The sequence below is a fragment of the Pygoscelis adeliae genome, unplaced genomic scaffold, assembly GCF_000699105.1.
Source record: "Pygoscelis adeliae isolate BGI_AS28 unplaced genomic scaffold, ASM69910v1 Scaffold232, whole genome shotgun sequence".
Classification (NCBI taxonomy): Eukaryota; Metazoa; Chordata; class Aves; order Sphenisciformes; family Spheniscidae; genus Pygoscelis; species Pygoscelis adeliae.
Genome location: NW_008824473.1, coordinates 2,896,923 through 2,916,295, shown reverse-complemented (window position 1 = coordinate 2,916,295; position 19,373 = coordinate 2,896,923). Strand labels below are relative to the sequence as shown.

Genomic DNA, 19,373 nt, shown 5'->3' with positions numbered 1-19,373 from the left:
CTGCGGTTCTCCGCAGGGAAACGGGAGCGTGTCAGCTTTCAACGCCACAGGCGCGTAGCGTTGGCTTTTGGCTTTGGGTAGCTTGGTGGGGTCTTCCCACCGAGGCAAATAACGTAGATGAGACTTGCAGATGCGGTTTGAAATGTGCGACATGATGAAGACGGAAACCGCTTCATGGCGCTGCGACTTACCCCCGCAGTTAAGGGTAGCCGTTCAGCCAGCGGTGTTTGAAAGAGCTGTCTTTCTCCGCCAGCACGGCAGCAGCAAATGACTTGGTTAAATGTCAACGCTGCTCTGAACGGGGTTTGGAAAGGCAATGGGGAGCCTGGCTGCTAATGAGTGCTCGCCCTGCTGGAGTAGGGCTTTCAGAAAAGTGCCAAAGGAACAACTTACTGCTGTTCGGCTACGTCTCGACATTTGTTTGGACCAAAGTTGTGTTAGCTAATTACTTAGTTTATGCTAATTATTTTAGTGACCTTGATTTTAAATAAGTTTTATACTTTAAATGTGTCCCTTTTTCCCCCTCCTCTTCCATCTGTTCAACGAAGACTGTATAGCTGTGGAATTTACAAGATCATTTAGGCCAGCGGGGCTGTACGTGCCATTTCATTACCTGAAATTCATTTAGACCATTTTATGCAATTTCTACTGAATCAGATGACATAAGCATCAACATCTGAGAAGCAGAGATATGGAAAAAAAAAACCAAAATACAAGCAATTTATGTGTTGACATTAATAAAATCATTCACGCTCTTATCTTGCCAATTCCTTTACTGCTTTTTTTCCCACGCCCAGTCCCACAGCTGCACTTGCATCTAGCTACCCTAGCTCAAGATCGCTAGTTCAGTCAGTACTTGCAAGCATCGTATTTTGCTTTCTGATCAAACACGTTCCCAAAAGCTAAATGCAGGCGAACCTTATGAAAATTTTTTAAATTGGAGCAATTAACTTGCTAAGCATTTCCTGAAAGTGTCAAATGTTACAGCACTCTCAATTTACCGTACTTGTCACTTCCCAAACTAGCCTGAGCTGCACGTGCATTTTCTAAATGAAGGAGCTTATTGCAGTTTATTTCAACAAATACTAAGGAATTTGCACCGAGGCTTATTTCAGACAAGTATTCTGATATCCTCAATAGAGCAGGAACGTCACTGTAACCAGTAAAACATGTTTTGATTTTTTTCCTTAGCAAGTGACCCAGTTCATACTTGGTCTGTATTACAAAGGCACGTCCATGTAGCTGTGTCAGCCAGGATTACAAGAGACACATCCCTATCAAAAACATGCAGAGAAGCAAAACCCTTTGTGCTGTTACTGCAAGTTATCAAAAAACTGCTTTCAAACATCTGTCAGAGAAGTACAAGGAGACAGCATAACTAACCCGACAGAAAAACCTCTCCCTTACTGGCCCTGCTAAAATACTTACGCCAACAGAAACTGTGATTCAGGCATGCTTTAATAGATAAAGCAGAACTGGATTTTGCAAAAGGATTTATGAATGTAACGCCCTTCATTTGACCTTCACATAGACAACTCCCTTAATTCTTCAGAATTATGGTTTCTTAGGATGCTTCCTTTGCCACGGGTATGTCTATTCACCAGGAGACTGAGAGAATAGCCCTCTCATCCTGCATCCTGTGTTCCAAGAACTGTCTTACCTCCAACTGACAAGCGTTCAAGAATATTGCATTAATGAAGTGCTTTCTCCGTGGGTTAACGCATCCTAGTCAGCTGTTGCTGCAGCTAGAGTTTCTGCTCATAGACCTATAAATCACACTGCATTGTAGCACATCGGCACAGGGAGCCTAGTTCATTCCTGTGCTGATGGAGCTCAGAAGGGCCGTCACGCCCCAGGGCTGGGAGGTGGCTTCAGGAGATAAAACCCCACTGCTTGGTGTCCTACAGGTGGGACTACTTAGGAGCAATTTTTCTGGATTGTCACGTTATGTCTGCAAGCTGCATTCCAGCAACGGCTCTGCACCTGGTTGTGGAGGGGCTCTATAGAAAACAAGCATCGTGAACTCGTGAAGGCATGGGCTTTCAGTTGGGGGTCTGGGGAGGAAGGAACAGAAAGTGAAGAACTAGACAGCAAGAGGCAGCTAAGGAAAGACAGGAGGGCAGGAAGATGGAAATAATTTTTGTAGCAAAGACAGGTGAGTTTTGGTAGTGAGAGTGCGGTGTCTTGGCTGACATGAGCAAGATAATTCACTTAAAACTAATGTTTCAGGTGGTCAGATCCAGCAGCAGTGTCAGTCTGCACACAGCCTACATTTTCAGGCTATTTTCTGTTTGTAAGGGCAAAACATAGTACGAATTTTAAAGCAAGACTGATGTGCAGGATAATGACAGCAAATTTTGCTGTTTGAAAAATCGATGAATACATGAATTACGTAATACATAAAAACCCGAAAATATTTAAAAAAAAAAAAACTGATGCAGGCTCAACTAATGTGAATTTATTTATACAAAAATGATACATATCCACAGGAATATTTACAACAACTTTAAACTGTTTTCATTTACAAAATAAAGATTCTATTCTTTCATTTAGACAGTATGATTTAGGACTGCTCCAAACAAAAGCCTATCTGGATGGTAAATACAGGGGACAGCAGTTATGGCAAATGCATTGAATGTGTCTTTCCAAACATCTCTTTATGTTATGATGTAACATACATAATTGAGTAATCACATTTCCACACACAAAAAATATTTAGTAAAATGTGTTCCACAGCTGCTAAGCTATCCATTTCTTTTAAGTCCTTTGGGCACAAAAAATAGTTTTAAGTTAAAGAGAATTCAGGATCCTAGAACCTTCATTTATTCAAGAATAAAGATGCTAGAACTAATATTCAATGCTAATGTTTGTCTCATACTCTACTAACCAATTTTAAATTAATTATTAACTATAGATTCTTATAAAAGGAGGTAGCCAGGTGTTGAAAAACTTCTGGTCTTGTTTTAGTGTTTAGTCAAACCAAGACGTAAATACTTTACTTTTGATGGTAATGAATCAAAATGGGAGGTGAGCTGGAGAAATAGGTTAAGTTTGAAAAGCAACCACCTGAAAATGTTATGAAAATGCCTATGTTGTGGGTTCTTCATATGACACAAAGCACTAGTGCTGGAGAAAGAGGAAAAGAAATATCCAAACGTGTTTACAAAGACGATTTATTTCACACAGAATTAGACTGCAATATGTGTACTATTGTTTTTAAGGCTCCGCTCTAATCTATTTCTGTCACAGATTTTTTTAATTGATCAACTGCTTCTGGAAGAAGTCCTCTGATTTTTACAGAACACTCTGAACTATTTTCTCACTCTGCACCAAATCCTTGAGAGGTAGTTTGACACCACACATGAGGCAGAACTTGGGCACCTTATTCAGTATGTGTTTTGACTTTTATTGCTCTGTTTTGCAGTAGGGAGGGTCAATATCAAACCATAAATTGAAATTAAATCAGCTTGCTCCTAGCCAAATTCCCGATTCATTTGCCAGTTCATGGCTTTCTGTATTAGTTGGTGTGCAGTCCCTATAAAAATATTAAGAAGCTCTTCCCTTTGATAATATCAACTGGAAAAGCCACATCACATCTATGTTATATTGGTATCAGTTTAGTTTTGGATACAGTAAAAGCCATGTCAGAAATCACCCTGAAGAGACATGCTAATAGCTTACATGGTTTCAGTCAGCAGCTGTTTTTGAAAATTAAGTAAAAGCCCTTTATATATAACAAGAGAAAACTATTCATTTATCACGTTTGTATGAAAATAAAAGAGAATAAAGGCTTTGATCAGACACTTTCAAACACTATGTGGTTAAATCTCAAGCGTTCATGAGGGAAGCCAGATCTACAGCCTTAAGTCCCTGATGCAGAAAGGTACTCTACTGAAATGCTTGAAGTCAATGAAATTACTTGTATAGTTAATACTAAGCATTAGGCTTCCAAGCCCGCTACTAACTTAACAGCAGCTCTGGAAAAATCAAGCTTCTTCAGAGCTATGTTAGTATCTTAGACCTGATCTTGAGGTATTTGAGGGAATAAGAGAATTTTGGTTTGCATTTTCATTCTTGGCCTTTCCGTGATGACTACTAACTATTCTATCATCTGTTCTCTTTCCTATGTGAGGCCACAGAATAGCTATTAACATGGATTCAAACTATTAATTAAAAGTGAATTGCTCTTAATTCTGTTACCACAACTACCTTGGTTCAGAGGACTACTGAGAAGTGTTTCATACAGTAAAATTAACTGGCTACATATGCATCGCATTTGACATAAAAATGGCTTCTTTTCATATGTTTTTCATAGTTCTAGTTCCATTTATGCTATTACAGTGTTAAAAAATTTTCAAAAGTTAAATAGAATAAATGCACCAGAATCATCAGTAAGTATTTCCTAATGAGGTATACTGACAATTTTCTTAAAGAAAAAAAAAACCTAAACACCTAAAACTGAATTGTGTTTTAAAGTGTCGAACAGAACAAATCATAGTGTAAACAAAAGGTATTTCAAAGAATGGTATACATTTCAATGCCATCTGCACTAAAAAAGCCGGGTTTTCTTGGTATGGCAATTCCAGTTTAAACATAGTATTTAAATATACAATAGTTTAAAATTTTGGGAGGGGGGGTGCATATATTTGTTTAACGTTCTTTGAACAATAGTTTATACAGTGTTTCGTACTGCATACAGAACTCATTTGACACAAAGTTTTGAAAGAAATAAGATATTTCGTCTTTTCCTGGTATATAAAAAAATGTATTTTTTAGTCTGCTTTAAATTACTACTGGAAACATAAAAGAAAATACATCCTGCAATTGTTTGAAGATGACTCATTTAGTCTCTTTGGCATCTGTAGTACTGTAAAAGCTCTAGTGCCTTATCTCTGTAATTGCAAAGTCTGTTTTAAAATATTTTTCCCTTTTGTCTTTTTTAATAATTGAACTTTACTTTACAATTGCTTCTGTGATACAGAATTTGTTGTACTGTTTTAATGTACTGGTATGCAAGATTTCAACTGCCATTCAAGGAAAGGAGCAGCAATATTATACAACTTCTTGAAGGAGTTTACATAGCCAACAAAGATCCAAAACCTTTGAAATTCCTATTCTGATCTGTTCTTGCTAAATTGCAAAGTGAGCATCAGCAGCTCAAGACCTATACACAAATCATGAGGAACTGTGCAATTGCAACAGATTTGTTTTGTGTTTTGTTCTTTTAAAAAAGCACAAACTTTATGAATATGTTGACCGACCACCTGCCATTCTAACAACTTGGGCACTTTGGACCTCATTGCAGACCTCACAAATAATTCTGACCATTAAAGTAAACATTGGAATTTAATAAATAACACATTTTGTATCAACACAGAAATACACACAATTCTTTAAAAAAGTATTACCTTACGCTAAAAATGCAACAACTCCTAATCCTGACAAATATACAATTTTGTGTAGGTTGAGACGGCAGGATTCCATTGCTTTCAACAGCTGCTGTACTCTGTTTTACCACCATCCTTGGACATTTGCCTTTGAACTTGCAGACACGATGCTGACACTGCTACAATATGGTGCCTTCTTGAAAAGCTTCTATCCACCTATTAGAAAATGAAACACTGTTAGGAAGCTGCTGGTAAAAGTATAAATCACACTGCTGTGACTCGCTACAGATTCACACAAGAAGTTACATCATACTTCCATTACCGGTTGGTCTGTTAGTGCAAATGCCAGAAATCTATCCAATGAGTCCAAACATACAAAGCTTGCTAGAGACGCGTCAGGTATCAGTACAAGGCCAGGTGGCAGAAACTTTTTTCCGTACCTCTTCCATACCGAAGTTACACGCATAAAGAACAAGCGAAGCTGGGGAATCAAATGCTCAAAAAGTAGGATATGCCAAGGTTCTGCTAACTTTAATAACTTGACTGCATACCTTTTAAAAAACCCCTTATTTCGCTGCAAACATGATCTGGGATGGATCAGGACACTACTGTAACTGAGGTAGCCATCTGCATAACCCATGCCCTCTGCTTTTGCAGCTGGTACAAGGGTTTTAGTGAAGGACTAGTGGGGCTGAGGGAGGAAGCCACAGGGCACGTGGGCTGGGGTGGAGGAATGGTGCCTTTGCATGATGACAGAACTTCCCCGTATTCACACACAGAGTATGTGCCACTACTGAATCACATATTAACAGATACCGTGCACATTATATACGTGAAAATACAAGGCTATGTAAAGGCAGGGAAGTCCCAAACAGGTGATCCAAGGTATCTCAAACTGGAAATTCAAAGTTAATATTCAAATACTTTTACCCCCTATAGCTGTGGTTTCTGTTCCTACTTGATTATGAGGGTGATAAACATCCTCACCTTCTCAAGGATGCTGCAAAAATTAATGTTTCTGAAGCACTCTGATGCTACACTGACAAATACAGTAAAAAATGGAATAATTCTGTCTTCCAAGTGAGGGCTGAACTGTGTGCATGTAAAGTTAAGGGGCCCACATGATTTTTTTTTCCCCGAGTGAAAAATCTTGCAAGAACTGAACGAGACAAAGACTATAAAATTATCTTTATCATGGAAATTCAAACCTGTCGTAATATTCACAGGGTATCTAAACGTTAGTCACAGATGTTGGCTCTTCCTTGCCCTGAGTGTTTAACTTTGAACTGTGTGCAATGTTCTTTGAATTCAAGCTTTTGGTATGAACATATTAAGCATGTGTAAGTGCTCATGCCTGTCTGCACACACAACTCAAACGTCTATCCCTTTCTTTTTAGGGCTCACTGTATTTTCCACTGCCATATATTCATTAAAAATAACTAAAATGGAATACAAATACAACAAATTCATAAACAGCTTCAGCACTGAACATAGTACTGGACTAAAATTTAAAAGCTCATCAAAAAGTAAACATCTGTTAGACTTTATTACTGTACTTACACAAATACATCAGATATTTCTTTGGCCCTAACAGGAAAAAATAGTGTCCACTGATGCAAACAGGCCAACAGCATGTTCTCTGTGGCAGTTTTTTTTTAATGCTATCAAAGCAGCATTTATTCTGGAGGTTCAGCATAAATGTCCTAAGGATATTAAATACTTGGAGAAAGGTTGCGATTTAATGTACTTAACATTATTACTAGCCTCAGTAAAATAGAGTATGTCCAATTTCAAGTTTTCCTACTGAGGACAAAAGCCACTGTCTGAATAGGAAAACAAAGCTATTGAATGCCTTGGATTTTTTTTTAGTTTTGTTTTAGATAGTACAAATGAGACGCAGTGGAAACAAGAGAATTGTATCTTAATTAACAAGGAAACATTTGTGTGCATCTGCAAGACAAAATACCCCCAAAAATCAAATAAAGACTTCCAGATTTTGTGTGTAGAGAAGTGTCATTAAGCATGTTCTCAGCTGTTCAAAATTTTCAGTTATCCTGGATACTTTTTAGAATATCCCTGTTTGCACAAAACTATACCTGCAGCCATTTGAATGCTTAAGTATTAATAATGGACTAGTTAGTGCATGAAATCTATTTTATTAATGTAAAATTCATTTGGGAAAACTGCAGTGAAACCAGTCAGATAAGCTAGGCGTATAGGCAAGATAACTTAAGTGTACTGCTTCCATGCCCCTTTCCAGTTTAGTCCATGATTCATATAGCAAATATTTTCTACTGATTAATGACGAAGCTTCTAGGTTATTTTATATAAAACACACACAATACATAAACTGATAAATATGACTTCAAACACAGACACATCAGCAGGACTTGAAAAGAAACAGCTTGTTTGAGTGTTCTTTGAATTCAAGCTTTTGGTCTGAACTTATTAAGCGTGCCTAGGTGCTCATACACATCTGCACACACACTTCAAACTTCTGTCCCTTACTTTTTAGAGTTTGCTTTATTTTTCACTGCCATATATTCATTAAAATAACTAAAATTTACAGCTTGAAATAAAAAAGGGACACATCACTTAATCCTTAAAACACATTTTCTGGATTTCTCCAAAGGTAACATTCAATTTTCACTTCAGCAGACTAGGGATAAAGGAATGCGCTAGGAAAAAGAAAGATTTCTTATTTTATCTTAGACTTTTCCATTCTCCTACATTCATTCTTTTGCAGAGGACAGTCTGCTTCTTCATTTAAAGCATTTCAGAAGTCCTAATGGAACCAGGGCCTTGTGTTTAAGTAATTTAAAAGTTTTGTTTACGTATTATATAATATGCATCTTTTGTACACATGCTTAATCTGTGAATATTAACATTCATGACTTCTGAAACATTTTGTAGAAAAACGTAGCAGAAATTAATTCAAATAGTTTCTTACTTTTGAGCTGAATGGGGATCATCTGCTTTGAATATGTAAAATAAAGTGTTTTTGTGCAGTAAATGGAACACTCTAGACTCTGAGTTTTCATCTTTTACTTCACTGACTGTGAATCCAAGTAAAGGCTGGCTCTCTAGTGCTGCCACATCCTATTTTACAGGGAAAAAAAGCAAACAAGACAAAATTAGAGCTTCTAAGACATACTAAGGAATACATTTAGACTTTACTCATGCACCATACCATTGCAACAGATTATACAACAAACAAGTTGTTACTAATAGTCATGCACAAAATGCTGCTTTTTATAGTCTCCATGCATGAATCAGGGGACAGGAAATAACAAAACCTCATAGACTTCAACACTGCTGTTCCTCTTTTTACTTTCCTGATAACATCTACCTTGTCTTTCAAGTATAGAAAGTATCAGACTGTATAGTCTCATCGTTCTGCCTGGTAAGGACTTCTTCTATCAAAATGTTGCAAAACATTGTAAGATGCAATAAAACTACATTCTCAGCACATGCTGGGATGTGCAGAGCTTATATATTGGTTAGAGATTATTCGACACTGCAATAGGACTACATATTCTAAATAAAAAAGCAAATGCCATTAGATAAGATGCACTTCTTTTTTTCTACTGCAGCATTGTATATTAAATAACAACTCCAGGCTGAAGATGACAGTTTGAGGAGAAGTAAAGAGATTTAGTTTGCTCATTTTCCAAGCATTCAAAATACCTTATGGAACTGCAGAACAAGATACTTCAAGATGCTTTTATAATGTTGGCTTTGCCACTAGTCCAGTGTGATGCATCCAAACAGCCCCCCATGTATTCAACTGACTCAGAACATACCTACAACTGTGCAATGGTGTGCAGTGCAGAGGTACTCAAAGCTAGGTCTGGAATCAGAAACAGCGTAGCTGTATCAGCATATTATGGTGCCAAGCTCACTGGGCCTTTTCAAAGTACTACCTCGCAATCAGATCAATTACTGTAAGGTGATCTAATTTTATAGCTTGTTTCTAGATCATAAAAATAAACAACTTTGTAACAAAGACAGTATTATCATTGGATATTTGATTTCTAATATGTAGTCTCTTACCTCACTAGCAGCATATGTGTATAGCACCTTATTTTTTATAACAAACCATAGGTGTTTCCATGGTTTCTTACTGCCCTTAGATCTGTGTAGGTAGCCACTCATTGTAGAGTCTTCTGTATTTGCTGAAACCTGAAGAGAAAAAACAAACAAACAACAAACAAACAAACCCCAAGAGTATGTATGCATCTGTCCAGGTTTTTGCAGTGCAGCTTTTTTTAAAGCAGATCTCCAGAGCCCTGTCCTGTCAATGACTCAAATTCTTACCTGATTTCAAGTTAATGTTGCTAATTAACTCAGACGGCTGAAAGAAAAACAATTTTGTCTGCCACCATCTATCTGGGCTGGAAGAGAGGTTTCTGCAGTCACTAAGGGTTGGAACTTAAATTGGATGCAACAGGACAAGAGAGGGCTGAAACACTGAGGACCACGTACAGCTGGAGAACACACATTCCTATACAAGAAGAAGAATTACTTCCTCCCATTCCCAAGACCTCCAGTGTAGGTAGGCGGAGTTTAGCTCTACCTTTCCTAATCATAAGCCAAGGGCTGAGTTGGTGTAGGAGTCTTCTCATTGGCTGTTGGTGCAGAGGTAAATCACAACTCCTTGAAACACAGGGAAGCAAGAAAGAAATTACAATTCTGACTATCTCTCTGAATCACAGTCTCACAGGTGTTTATGCAGTTTATACACTGCTTCATAGCTCAGGTCCCTCCCTACATAAAACTAAGGCCCAAACCACTGTTACAGGCAAATTTCAACTTTTGATTCTAGAGAAGATGGCTAAAGTATGGAATTATTTTTTTCACTGTTAATATTGATGATATAATACCAACAAGTCATTACTTTTGACCAATAAAGCACTTACTTCTTTGAGGGCTGCAGGAATTTTTTTCTGCTTTCTTCCAGAGGGAATACTATGTAATACCGTAGACAAGGCACTTGATGGAGATTTATGGTTGACTGGGGATCCACTCTTAGGAGTGCACTGGTTATCTAGAATGCAGAGGATGAATATATTGCTTTCATGTCACAGATGACTAAACACAGGCAGCGATTCTTGGACTTTTTTTTTTTTTTAGAAACAGATGACATTTTTATTCTGATTACAGTGTTTCAATAGTAACACCTAATCACACTAAACTCAGCATTGAATTAACTTTTCAGTATTATCATCAACACCATGAGTTAGAATCCCCCAAATCACAATCAGACTGAAAAAAAACCCCACTAAACAGATTGGTCTTGTTTGTTTTCAAAGTCTGTTTTCTTGATGCTGAACTACCTTTGCCCATAAGCAGGGTGAAAATTAAGTCTTAAAAACCACACCAAATTTTTAGAGCTGTCCTCTGCAGTTCAGTCTGTGCTTTACCTCTGTTCCCCAACTCTGTCCTTTAATTCTGTACATCTGTTATCTTCTCAGCTCTTTTCAGTATGGATGCTGTAGGGCTCCTCTTCCAGCACCATGCCATGACACACACTTCTGGAGATTGCCATCTCCAGAGCACGTGTTATCTTTCTCCACTGCCACAAGCAGTTCCTTCATCTTTTTTGGAAGACTTCTGCAACACTTACCTCCTTTAAAACCTCCTTTCCTAGCAACACCCACCACTGTCTTCCAGCCCAGCCTGGAAGGAGTAGGGCTGCCCTAAGCTTCATTAACTCCCCTTCTAGAGTTGTCCCTGAACATGGTGAGGCTCTGAAATAATGAGCAGAGCAGCAGAGAAATTGGATTGCCAGCCATACCACACCTGCTCTGCAGCTCTTTTCCCAGCTAAAAGCACCTAAAATTGCCTGCAGCACAGCAGCCTCTAGTGCCCAATGCAGAGACCTGCAGGTGGACGAGGCAATCCATCTTCCCATCATTGCAGGCTCCCACCACCACTTCAAGGCTTGACAATGCTGCTTTCCACATGCCCGTGACAAATGCCACTCCCAGCATGCTGGAAGCCATAGCTTGATTATTTCACTGGGGCATCACAGATTTCCCGATACCCTAGAGAGCTTGTATTGAACTGGAGCCTCTGCCAGATGGAAGGGCAGCAAACTGTTTCAGTCCCTGCTTATGGCTCATTTATGTATTTTATACTGGAGTCTTTGGACAGAATTCAGAGCAAGTCTTGTGAGATGGAACTGGATTCTCACCTCACTGGGCAGTGCCCCCGTTGATTTTACATTCATTTCTGCATAATGATAAAGAAGCTCCTTCAAAGAGATGGATTTGAGCTCCCTCAGGATGAGAAGGAAACTGACCCTGGACCTCCTCTCTAAGCAAATGTTATTACCACCACGCATCAGTAGTACCAAGTTCTCTGAAAGTGTTTCCATGAAAATAGCTCTAGCGATGGTGTTTTACGTTGAAATCCACGTTGAAAACCGTTAAGAGTTTGCCCTCAGAACTGAGATGCAGATATGCCAACTTCTTGAATTCCAGATGAGCCAAGGCTTGAAGCTGAAGAGACTCAGCTTCAGTAAGATGAAGGCCTATGTCTTTATAGAGCCCCAGAACTTCAGCTATCTCAGCAGCTTAGCTGGCAAAAATGAAGTTTACAGGCATACAAGTTACAGAGAGTAAAAGTACACATCAACCCACTGGGAGCTCATGATAAACTGCAAGAACTTTAAGGTACACTTGTACCCTGTGATTAATGAAAAGCAATGTAACACTAGTTATCTCAAAGAAAGCAGCATAAGCTACATGTCATTATCATAGGGCAAATGCATGCATGTTTCTGGAAGGAAGAGCCAATGTATTGCAAATTCACTTCCTAACTTACTCCACAGAAACTTGTTTGGGCTCTTATAACCTCAGATGCCTTTAGATTGGGTATTAGGAAAAATTTCTTCACCAAAAGGGTTGTCAAGCATTGGAGCAGGCTGCCCAGGGAAGTGGTGGAGTCACCATCCCTAGAGGTATTTAAAAGACGTGTGGTGCTTAGGGGCATGGTTTAGCGGTGGACTTGGCAGTGCTAGGTTAACAGTTGGACTTGATGATCTTAAAGGTCCTTTCCAGCCTAAATGATTCTATGATTCTATGCCTATCACTTTTCAGGCACTAGCAGAGTTTGGCACTTGAACCCAGCAGTAAAGATGAGGCACAGACATACCATGTTAATAAGGGTCACAAAAATAAGACAGTCAGTTTGTGCAGATTTTCTTTACCTTGTTTCTGTAGCTCCCTGAAGCAATGATCACATACTCTTGCTGGTTGGTTTTTCATATAGTCTAAACCATGTTTATTTGATGAACAAGCTTGACAGACAATCTGGAAACAGATAAAAGCATTATTGTACATGATGTGCACCTGTGAATCACCAAATGCTCAAAGATGTTCACTTCAGTGCTGTTAATCCCATAACAGATCCTGAAATAGGCACTATTTTACATTGAAAATGGTTTAAGATCTTGGCTTTTCCTTACGTCCTTACATTCAACATGCTGCTCTTTCCTCCTCTAAATGATAAAAATTTAAACAGAAAAAAAATCACTGAATTACACAAGTCAATAAGCCAATGTTAACAATCCATAAAAAGTAGAATAAGCCTACTGTGTTACTGAACTGTTTAAATCATAAGCTTTTAAAGAAATAACTAAAAATAGTCATTGCTCTCTTGACTATTTCTCCACAACACAGATGTCTCAACTGCAGTGAATTCTGTATTCTCACTTGATTAAAACATGAAAAATAAAGGTTTATTAGATATACCTTTCATAAGTGTTAAATATAAAATAAGTTTGGTAATAACTTAAAAACAAAATCATTATTTATCTTACGAAAATTAGCGAGGAAGATATTCTTCTCATTTCAACTAACACTCTTCGTTTGTACTACGTAATTGCAGAAGCAGAAGACAACCATAAACAGTACTCCAAAATGCAAAATAAGAAACATGTTTCAGGTTAAAAGGTTGAACACCGGTCTGTCATAACACCTTACTCTAAAAAAAACCAAACCACAAACAAACAACCCAACATGTTGTTTTTAGTCCATATACTTGTGCCATAATACAGTGTTCCCTTGAAAGAGTCATTTAGGTGCTATCAGGCTCCGTCTGGATTTGTCACACAAGGAACCTGAATGACTTAACTGAAAAGGTAATTACAGAGTTGCCCAACCTTTCCGCATGCCCTGCAGTGATGCCTTCTCCATGTTAAGGTGAATTCACTTGTACAGATCATACACATAGTCGCTCTAGTATCAGGGATCCAGATCGGAGCCTTTGATCCCAGCGGACTATCTTCTTCCTGTTTTTCTGGATCTGCCTGGGAGAACATAGGCAGAATACCGTTACATTCAGTGATGAAAAATAAGATTAATATTTATCAGTGACTATAGGTTAACTCTAATGGTGTTGGAAAGCCTTCTCTGAGAAATTGTCATGGTCTTAAATGTTATCTACTATTTCATCAGTGACCATTATAATGCAAGCCTGAAGACAGAGCTGGATTTAATTAGTTCAAAAAGGCTGTGTGCCTTTCAAGCTTTACCAGCCTATTTATATCACTAGCTGCTATATTTTAAAATCTTTCCATTTCATCTTTCTGTTCGCAAGATTACCGAGAGAATTGAGAAAGCTGGTTTGCGTTTTTTGGAAGAAAATAATTTTAAATTTATGAAGTAGATAACATTATGAAATATGATTCTGTTCTATCATCTGTTCACTTATCATTTACCATCCTGTTTTATTATTCATCATGGAACACCTCTTGTTTCTCTAAACACCTGCAAATAAACTTTATTTTCAGAAAGGGAACAAACCAACAATAATGGTGTGATATACCTCTTCAAGACTTTTGCTAGGATTAAATGTGATTCTCTTTTTTGTATAGTCTTCAATTGACTTGGAGATAGCTTCTAACCACTCGTCTCTTTCTGTAGCAGAACTGTTGGAGTAAAAAAAAAAAAATCACTTTATTATTATTAACATTTAAAACTAAGAAGCAAGTGTTGATTACAATTCCATTAGCTTTATTACACATTGACTTAACTCTCCTGCAATTTCACTTTTATAGGCTGTCTCCAGTTCCTACTGAAGCTGGCATTATTTTTTAACTGTCTGCATAGTGTCAGTTATTTGTTTTGACTAATACTAAAAACGATTTCTATGTCTGTTGTTATAATGTGGATTCCCTCCCTTTCCTCCTTCCAAAACACCCTGTGATTGTTTCAAGGCTTGTATGTCATTGCTTTCCCCTTCTCCCTGGACCCTTGAATAGCTTGAGTAACAGTGGTGTAAATGGTGCTCCCAGAACAAAGGCATGGGCCCTCCCTCTTGAGAGGGACTCTGAAATTTCAGCAAGCCTTCCCCCCCCCCCCTTCCTTCTGTCTCAGGGTGCAGTTTGTTATACCCAACCCTGTGAAGCCCCGAGCTTCTGTCAGAAAAAACACGCTGTCTCTTCCCCAGCCTTACGCTCCTGACTGTTTGCTCCTACCAGGTCATGCTGCTTTGAAATAATTCTTTTTTTCCCAAATTTTTCTATTGGATTAGCTAACCCAAAGAGATAAACAGATGGCCTTACTGTATCTCTTTATCCCGCAGCTGGTGGATCACTAACCAAGCGTAAGGAAAGCATTAGGCTGAAGTGGCATGGCACGGGGAGCAGGGAGAACGAGGAGTGCCTGGCACAGCAGGAACCTGCAGCTATACTGGATTACGTGCAATGCCAAAGCACTTCCTGAGGCCATGGGCCCACCACTACTTTCACATAATAGAAATCCACGCTGCTGCCGCCGCAAAGGGCAGCCTACTATACTCCCCCTCAGCCACTAGGTCTTATTTTCTCCCTCAAGCCAGAACACACATGGCTACACAGTGAGCTGTAAGCGCAGCGGGCTGGACTGGGAAACAACTCTGTATTAAAGCAAGCCATCAACCTGCCCTTCCTCTGGATCAATTTACCCACTGGGTTCATCACACAGCTGAACAACTACTTGTGCCAGCACCATGGAGGGTGCTCTGAGGAAGGAAGAGGCAGTTTTGTGGCAGAACAGCTAGACCGCTTGATTAAGACGCCATCCCAGCTTTAAAAGGGCTTCTAAAATTTAAACCACTATCTACTACTGATATTTTTTTTATTCCCCACTTCTTAAATAGTATCAAATAAATTAATTTGTTTAAACCAAGGAATTGAACATGATGAATATATTAAAAGGAAAGTTAGGGACGAGGAAAGCAATGATTTACACAAATTAGGTGTGCAACAAGAATTATTGTTTAATGGCTTTTGTAAGTGAATTTGGAAGCTTTGATCATCTTTGAACCTTTAAGTAAAATACTTTGAGCTGGGGTTTTGAACTAGATGAAACTGAGTACTATACAGAATCAGAGAGGACAGATCTGGTAAGGTAAACATGGGGGAAGCCTGTAAGGCACAAGGGGAAAAAACCGATCTAGCGCATACAGCAACAAAATCAGAACAAAAGGAAAGGACATAAGATACAAGCAAGGGCAAAGCAATGTCTTATTGTCTGTCCCAATATCTCACACTCTGAGTGGAACATTTTGTTCAGTTTATTTACCTTTGCTTCCTCATCTGGTAAGAACAACTGGTCTGCATTAGCTACGTAACATTCATAACTCTAATCAAATCCTTTTGCGTTTTCAAAATCTGGTTACATTTAATTAGGTTCCTAAAACTATATTAAATAATTAAATTTAAAGTCAGACCAGTTTTTGGAGATTTAAGCATCCCCCATCATGTGGGGACTGCTACATATAGGGCTGCTTGCACAATGAGCTACATGGCTTATGACCTAATATTTCACTGGGGAGCTTGCACTTGGTAGGTTTGCTAGTGCTAGCCTTTAGGGTTGTTTACAATCCTTCAGAACTTAAGAGCAAAGGCGGTGCCATCGGCAACTCAACTGATGTAATGGTTTGCTGCAGCAAAATAGGCAGTGTTTCTTCTGCTGTCACTCCCAGACCTCCCCTACAGCTGCACAGCCCTACCACCTCCCTCACTGCAGGTCCATTATTTGTTCCATCCTTCCAAAAGCTGTTTTGTTTACTAAAATTGCAAGGTTTTCTTAGGGTTTTCTTTTTTTTTTTATTTAAGATTTTCTTTAACAAAACAGCAGAGAACTTTTAAATGGACTGCAGAGAGCCCCAGCAATTGTTATTACTGGCAACCGTGTGCTAGGACCACGTGTCGCAGCTGCCCACTGGAATAAGCAGCTCACAGTAAGAAGGGCTCACAGAAGTACAACCCTGTAGTTTCCAGGATCAGAGCCTTAGGGCACCTCTCCCAGCTGAGCTAGTCTTGCATGAGCTATCCTTAGGGGAGGCGATGCAGCTATGTCTGCCTGGGGTAGCTCTTCCCTAGCCTTATTGAGGGGGACGGGGCCAGCTGGCCTCAGACCACGTCAGGCTGGCACGACTATTGTTTTCAGGACCAAAGCTTTACTTCTGCACAGTGCTGTATCATGCAGATGCGCTAACTTGTTTCTCTGATTAAGAGATTTCTAGTACAATACTGCATTGTACCATGTAAAACAATACACATTCCTACAGATATCCCAGGAAAACTGAAACCTCCATCCAGACTAGATAAAGCAGAATACTAATGGAGTCAGTAAAACTAAACCTGAAGTGACAAAGACTCTTGTCTGGGCATTAATCTATACTTCAGTTATTAACTGGCTTACATTTTATTACTAGCAATCTTTCACCAGCTTAATTGCTCCCCTCCCTGTCTCTGCCCCCAGGATCATTTCAGAATCTCTTCTTCAGTGTACACTCCACATCATGCTTATTATTTGAAAAAAACACAGAAGTGAAATTTGTCTCCAATGTCCGTAAGATTAATTTGAACAGCGTTGTAATTGAGATTTTTACCACATAGGAGCCAAGAAGCTGTTAGGAATGAGGTATCATCAAAAGGAAGATGCAGTCTGTATTGACAGGATACTGATTCTCTTCACATCCAGGATATTTATCAATAGGAACAATATAATTAATTGGGAAAAAATATATGCAAGCACCTATTGCTGGTAGTTTTTCACTTGTTTCCCTCCTACACCACAACAGACCCAGGCCTCTCTTACAAACAGATAACAATCTGAAAATCCTCATTTACACCTGGGGCCCCCAGCACCTCCTTCATCCCAAGCAAATACAACCTCTTTCACTGTTATGTAACTTAGGGCTCTTGCATACACATAGCTTCCAGCAAGTATAAAAATAATGGAGCTGAATGCTCTCCGAAGATGGAAGATCAACAACACTAAAAAAGAAAGAGCAAATCAGAGCAGCTTTAGTTGGTAATGTGAGGGTAATTCCAGTAATTTCAAGGTCAAGACAAAAGCATGTCACAAACTCTGCCCAATTTGGTGACAATGTTATATACAGGGGTTTTCCCCTACGGACCAGCATGTATTTCACAGGAGTTGCTTTTAATCTACCACTTAATCAGTTCCTCAAAAAGACAAGTCTATCCTGTTTTGTGGAAAATAGGTAGGTTGTATTTAAAGATTATAATCTTTTCACAAGTTCCAATGATTTTTTTACAATTTTTTAAAACAACTGAATTAAAAGTGAAATGCTTGTTTCAAGTGAAGCAGAGATAAATCTGCATTGCCTACTGCAATCCCATAAATGTCTTCATGTATCTTGTGTGACACGCAGTCACCAAGGCACCCCAAGCAGCACGGACCTGCTCATATTATACCGGAGCAGAATCGCACCCTAAACTGTGAAATGCATCTTTTTTTCCCAATGTGCGAAAGAACAATAAGAAACATTTAAATTTGTTGAAAAAATACAAAAATACTCCTTTCAAGTCTGTTGTTATAAATAACTAGTGCTCAGACAATTGAGCTACTTCCTTTGGCTACTTTGACAAGGTTAACCTTGGTCTACCCCTCAGCTAGAGATACTGTTATCTTTGTGCAGACATCCTCATGTCGGTATTTACAAGATCACACAAAAAGAAGCAGTCTGCCCTTGCTCAGCTTTGCTAAACAAAAGAGAAAACATGTCTTTCTTCATTGGTATCAGCACTGTCACAAATGTCAGAACATATAAAACTCCAACTCAAACACAGTAAAAACAACAATCCACAAAACCAGGTCTTTGCTAAAGGCATCTCGGTGAAGGCAGACCAGATCTGCTCTGGTTTAGAGGCCATGTATCGTTTTGCTGCTACTTGCAGAATTTGGTTTTCTGGTAAAGACAAGCACCATTCCAGTAATTGCTGCCATTTCTATAATTTCAGGTTCACTGAGATCCATTTTTTGTTTCAACTACACTGTTATTTTAGCTAGAAGACCAGGATGACTTCTTCCAATTTATATCGGTTACCAATAATAATATCAAAATGTATTGTCATGCTTCATACCCTGTCCTGTTAATGCACTGACAGAGCATATCAGTAACTTCGGAAGAACAAAAAAATACTGAAAAGCAAAGCTTAAAATTAATTGAATTGAAACAATTTGGATTCTTGTTCCTCTCAAGGAAAGGCAGTGAGAGGATAATATTTCAATTTACTTAAAGTTTCTGAAGGTGTAGCTAAGCCGAAAAGGAGGAACCAAGCAAGAGTTTTATTCACTCTGATTAACAGTTAACAGTCTTGAGGACAGCAGAATCCCTACCAGCTGCAGCCTTAAGCCCAAATTGCTCAAATACCAGCCACATTTACTATAGTTTTTGTGCTTCTATCCATCACTTCACAATGGGCACTCTTCCTTACAAGTCACGGTGAACTGTATTAGAGATGACAAATTCATACAGTATCTGTGAAACTTATTACATGTGACCAAGCTTCCTTTCTGCCAGCCCATTTAAAAATAAATTCAAATTTATTAAATTTAAGCCTACCTTATTTCCAGAAACCCATCTGTCAGTCCCTCTATTCTGTAATTACTCTAGCCAAGGGTAACTTTTCATTACATAAGTGCAGAATAAGCTATAAAAAAAAAGCTTTCGTGGCCTGTT

The 19,373-nt window shown here is 38.7% G+C and overlaps 1 protein-coding gene across 1 annotated transcript in view; it reads right to left on the bottom strand.

The window, feature by feature from the left end:
- Nucleotides 1–5,492: 5,492 nt before the first annotated feature.
- FGD6 (FYVE, RhoGEF and PH domain containing 6) overlaps nt 5,493–19,373 on the bottom strand; it is a 75,587-nt gene continuing 61,706 nt past the window's right edge. The window contains 7 exon segments of the mRNA XM_009321355.1: nt 5,493–5,603; nt 8,338–8,486; nt 9,441–9,569; nt 10,307–10,434; nt 12,601–12,703; nt 13,555–13,701; nt 14,220–14,322. Of these exon segments, the coding sequence (XP_009319630.1) occupies nt 5,567–5,603; nt 8,338–8,486; nt 9,441–9,569; nt 10,307–10,434; nt 12,601–12,703; nt 13,555–13,701; nt 14,220–14,322 (796 nt within the window). The 3' untranslated portion in view covers nt 5,493–5,566.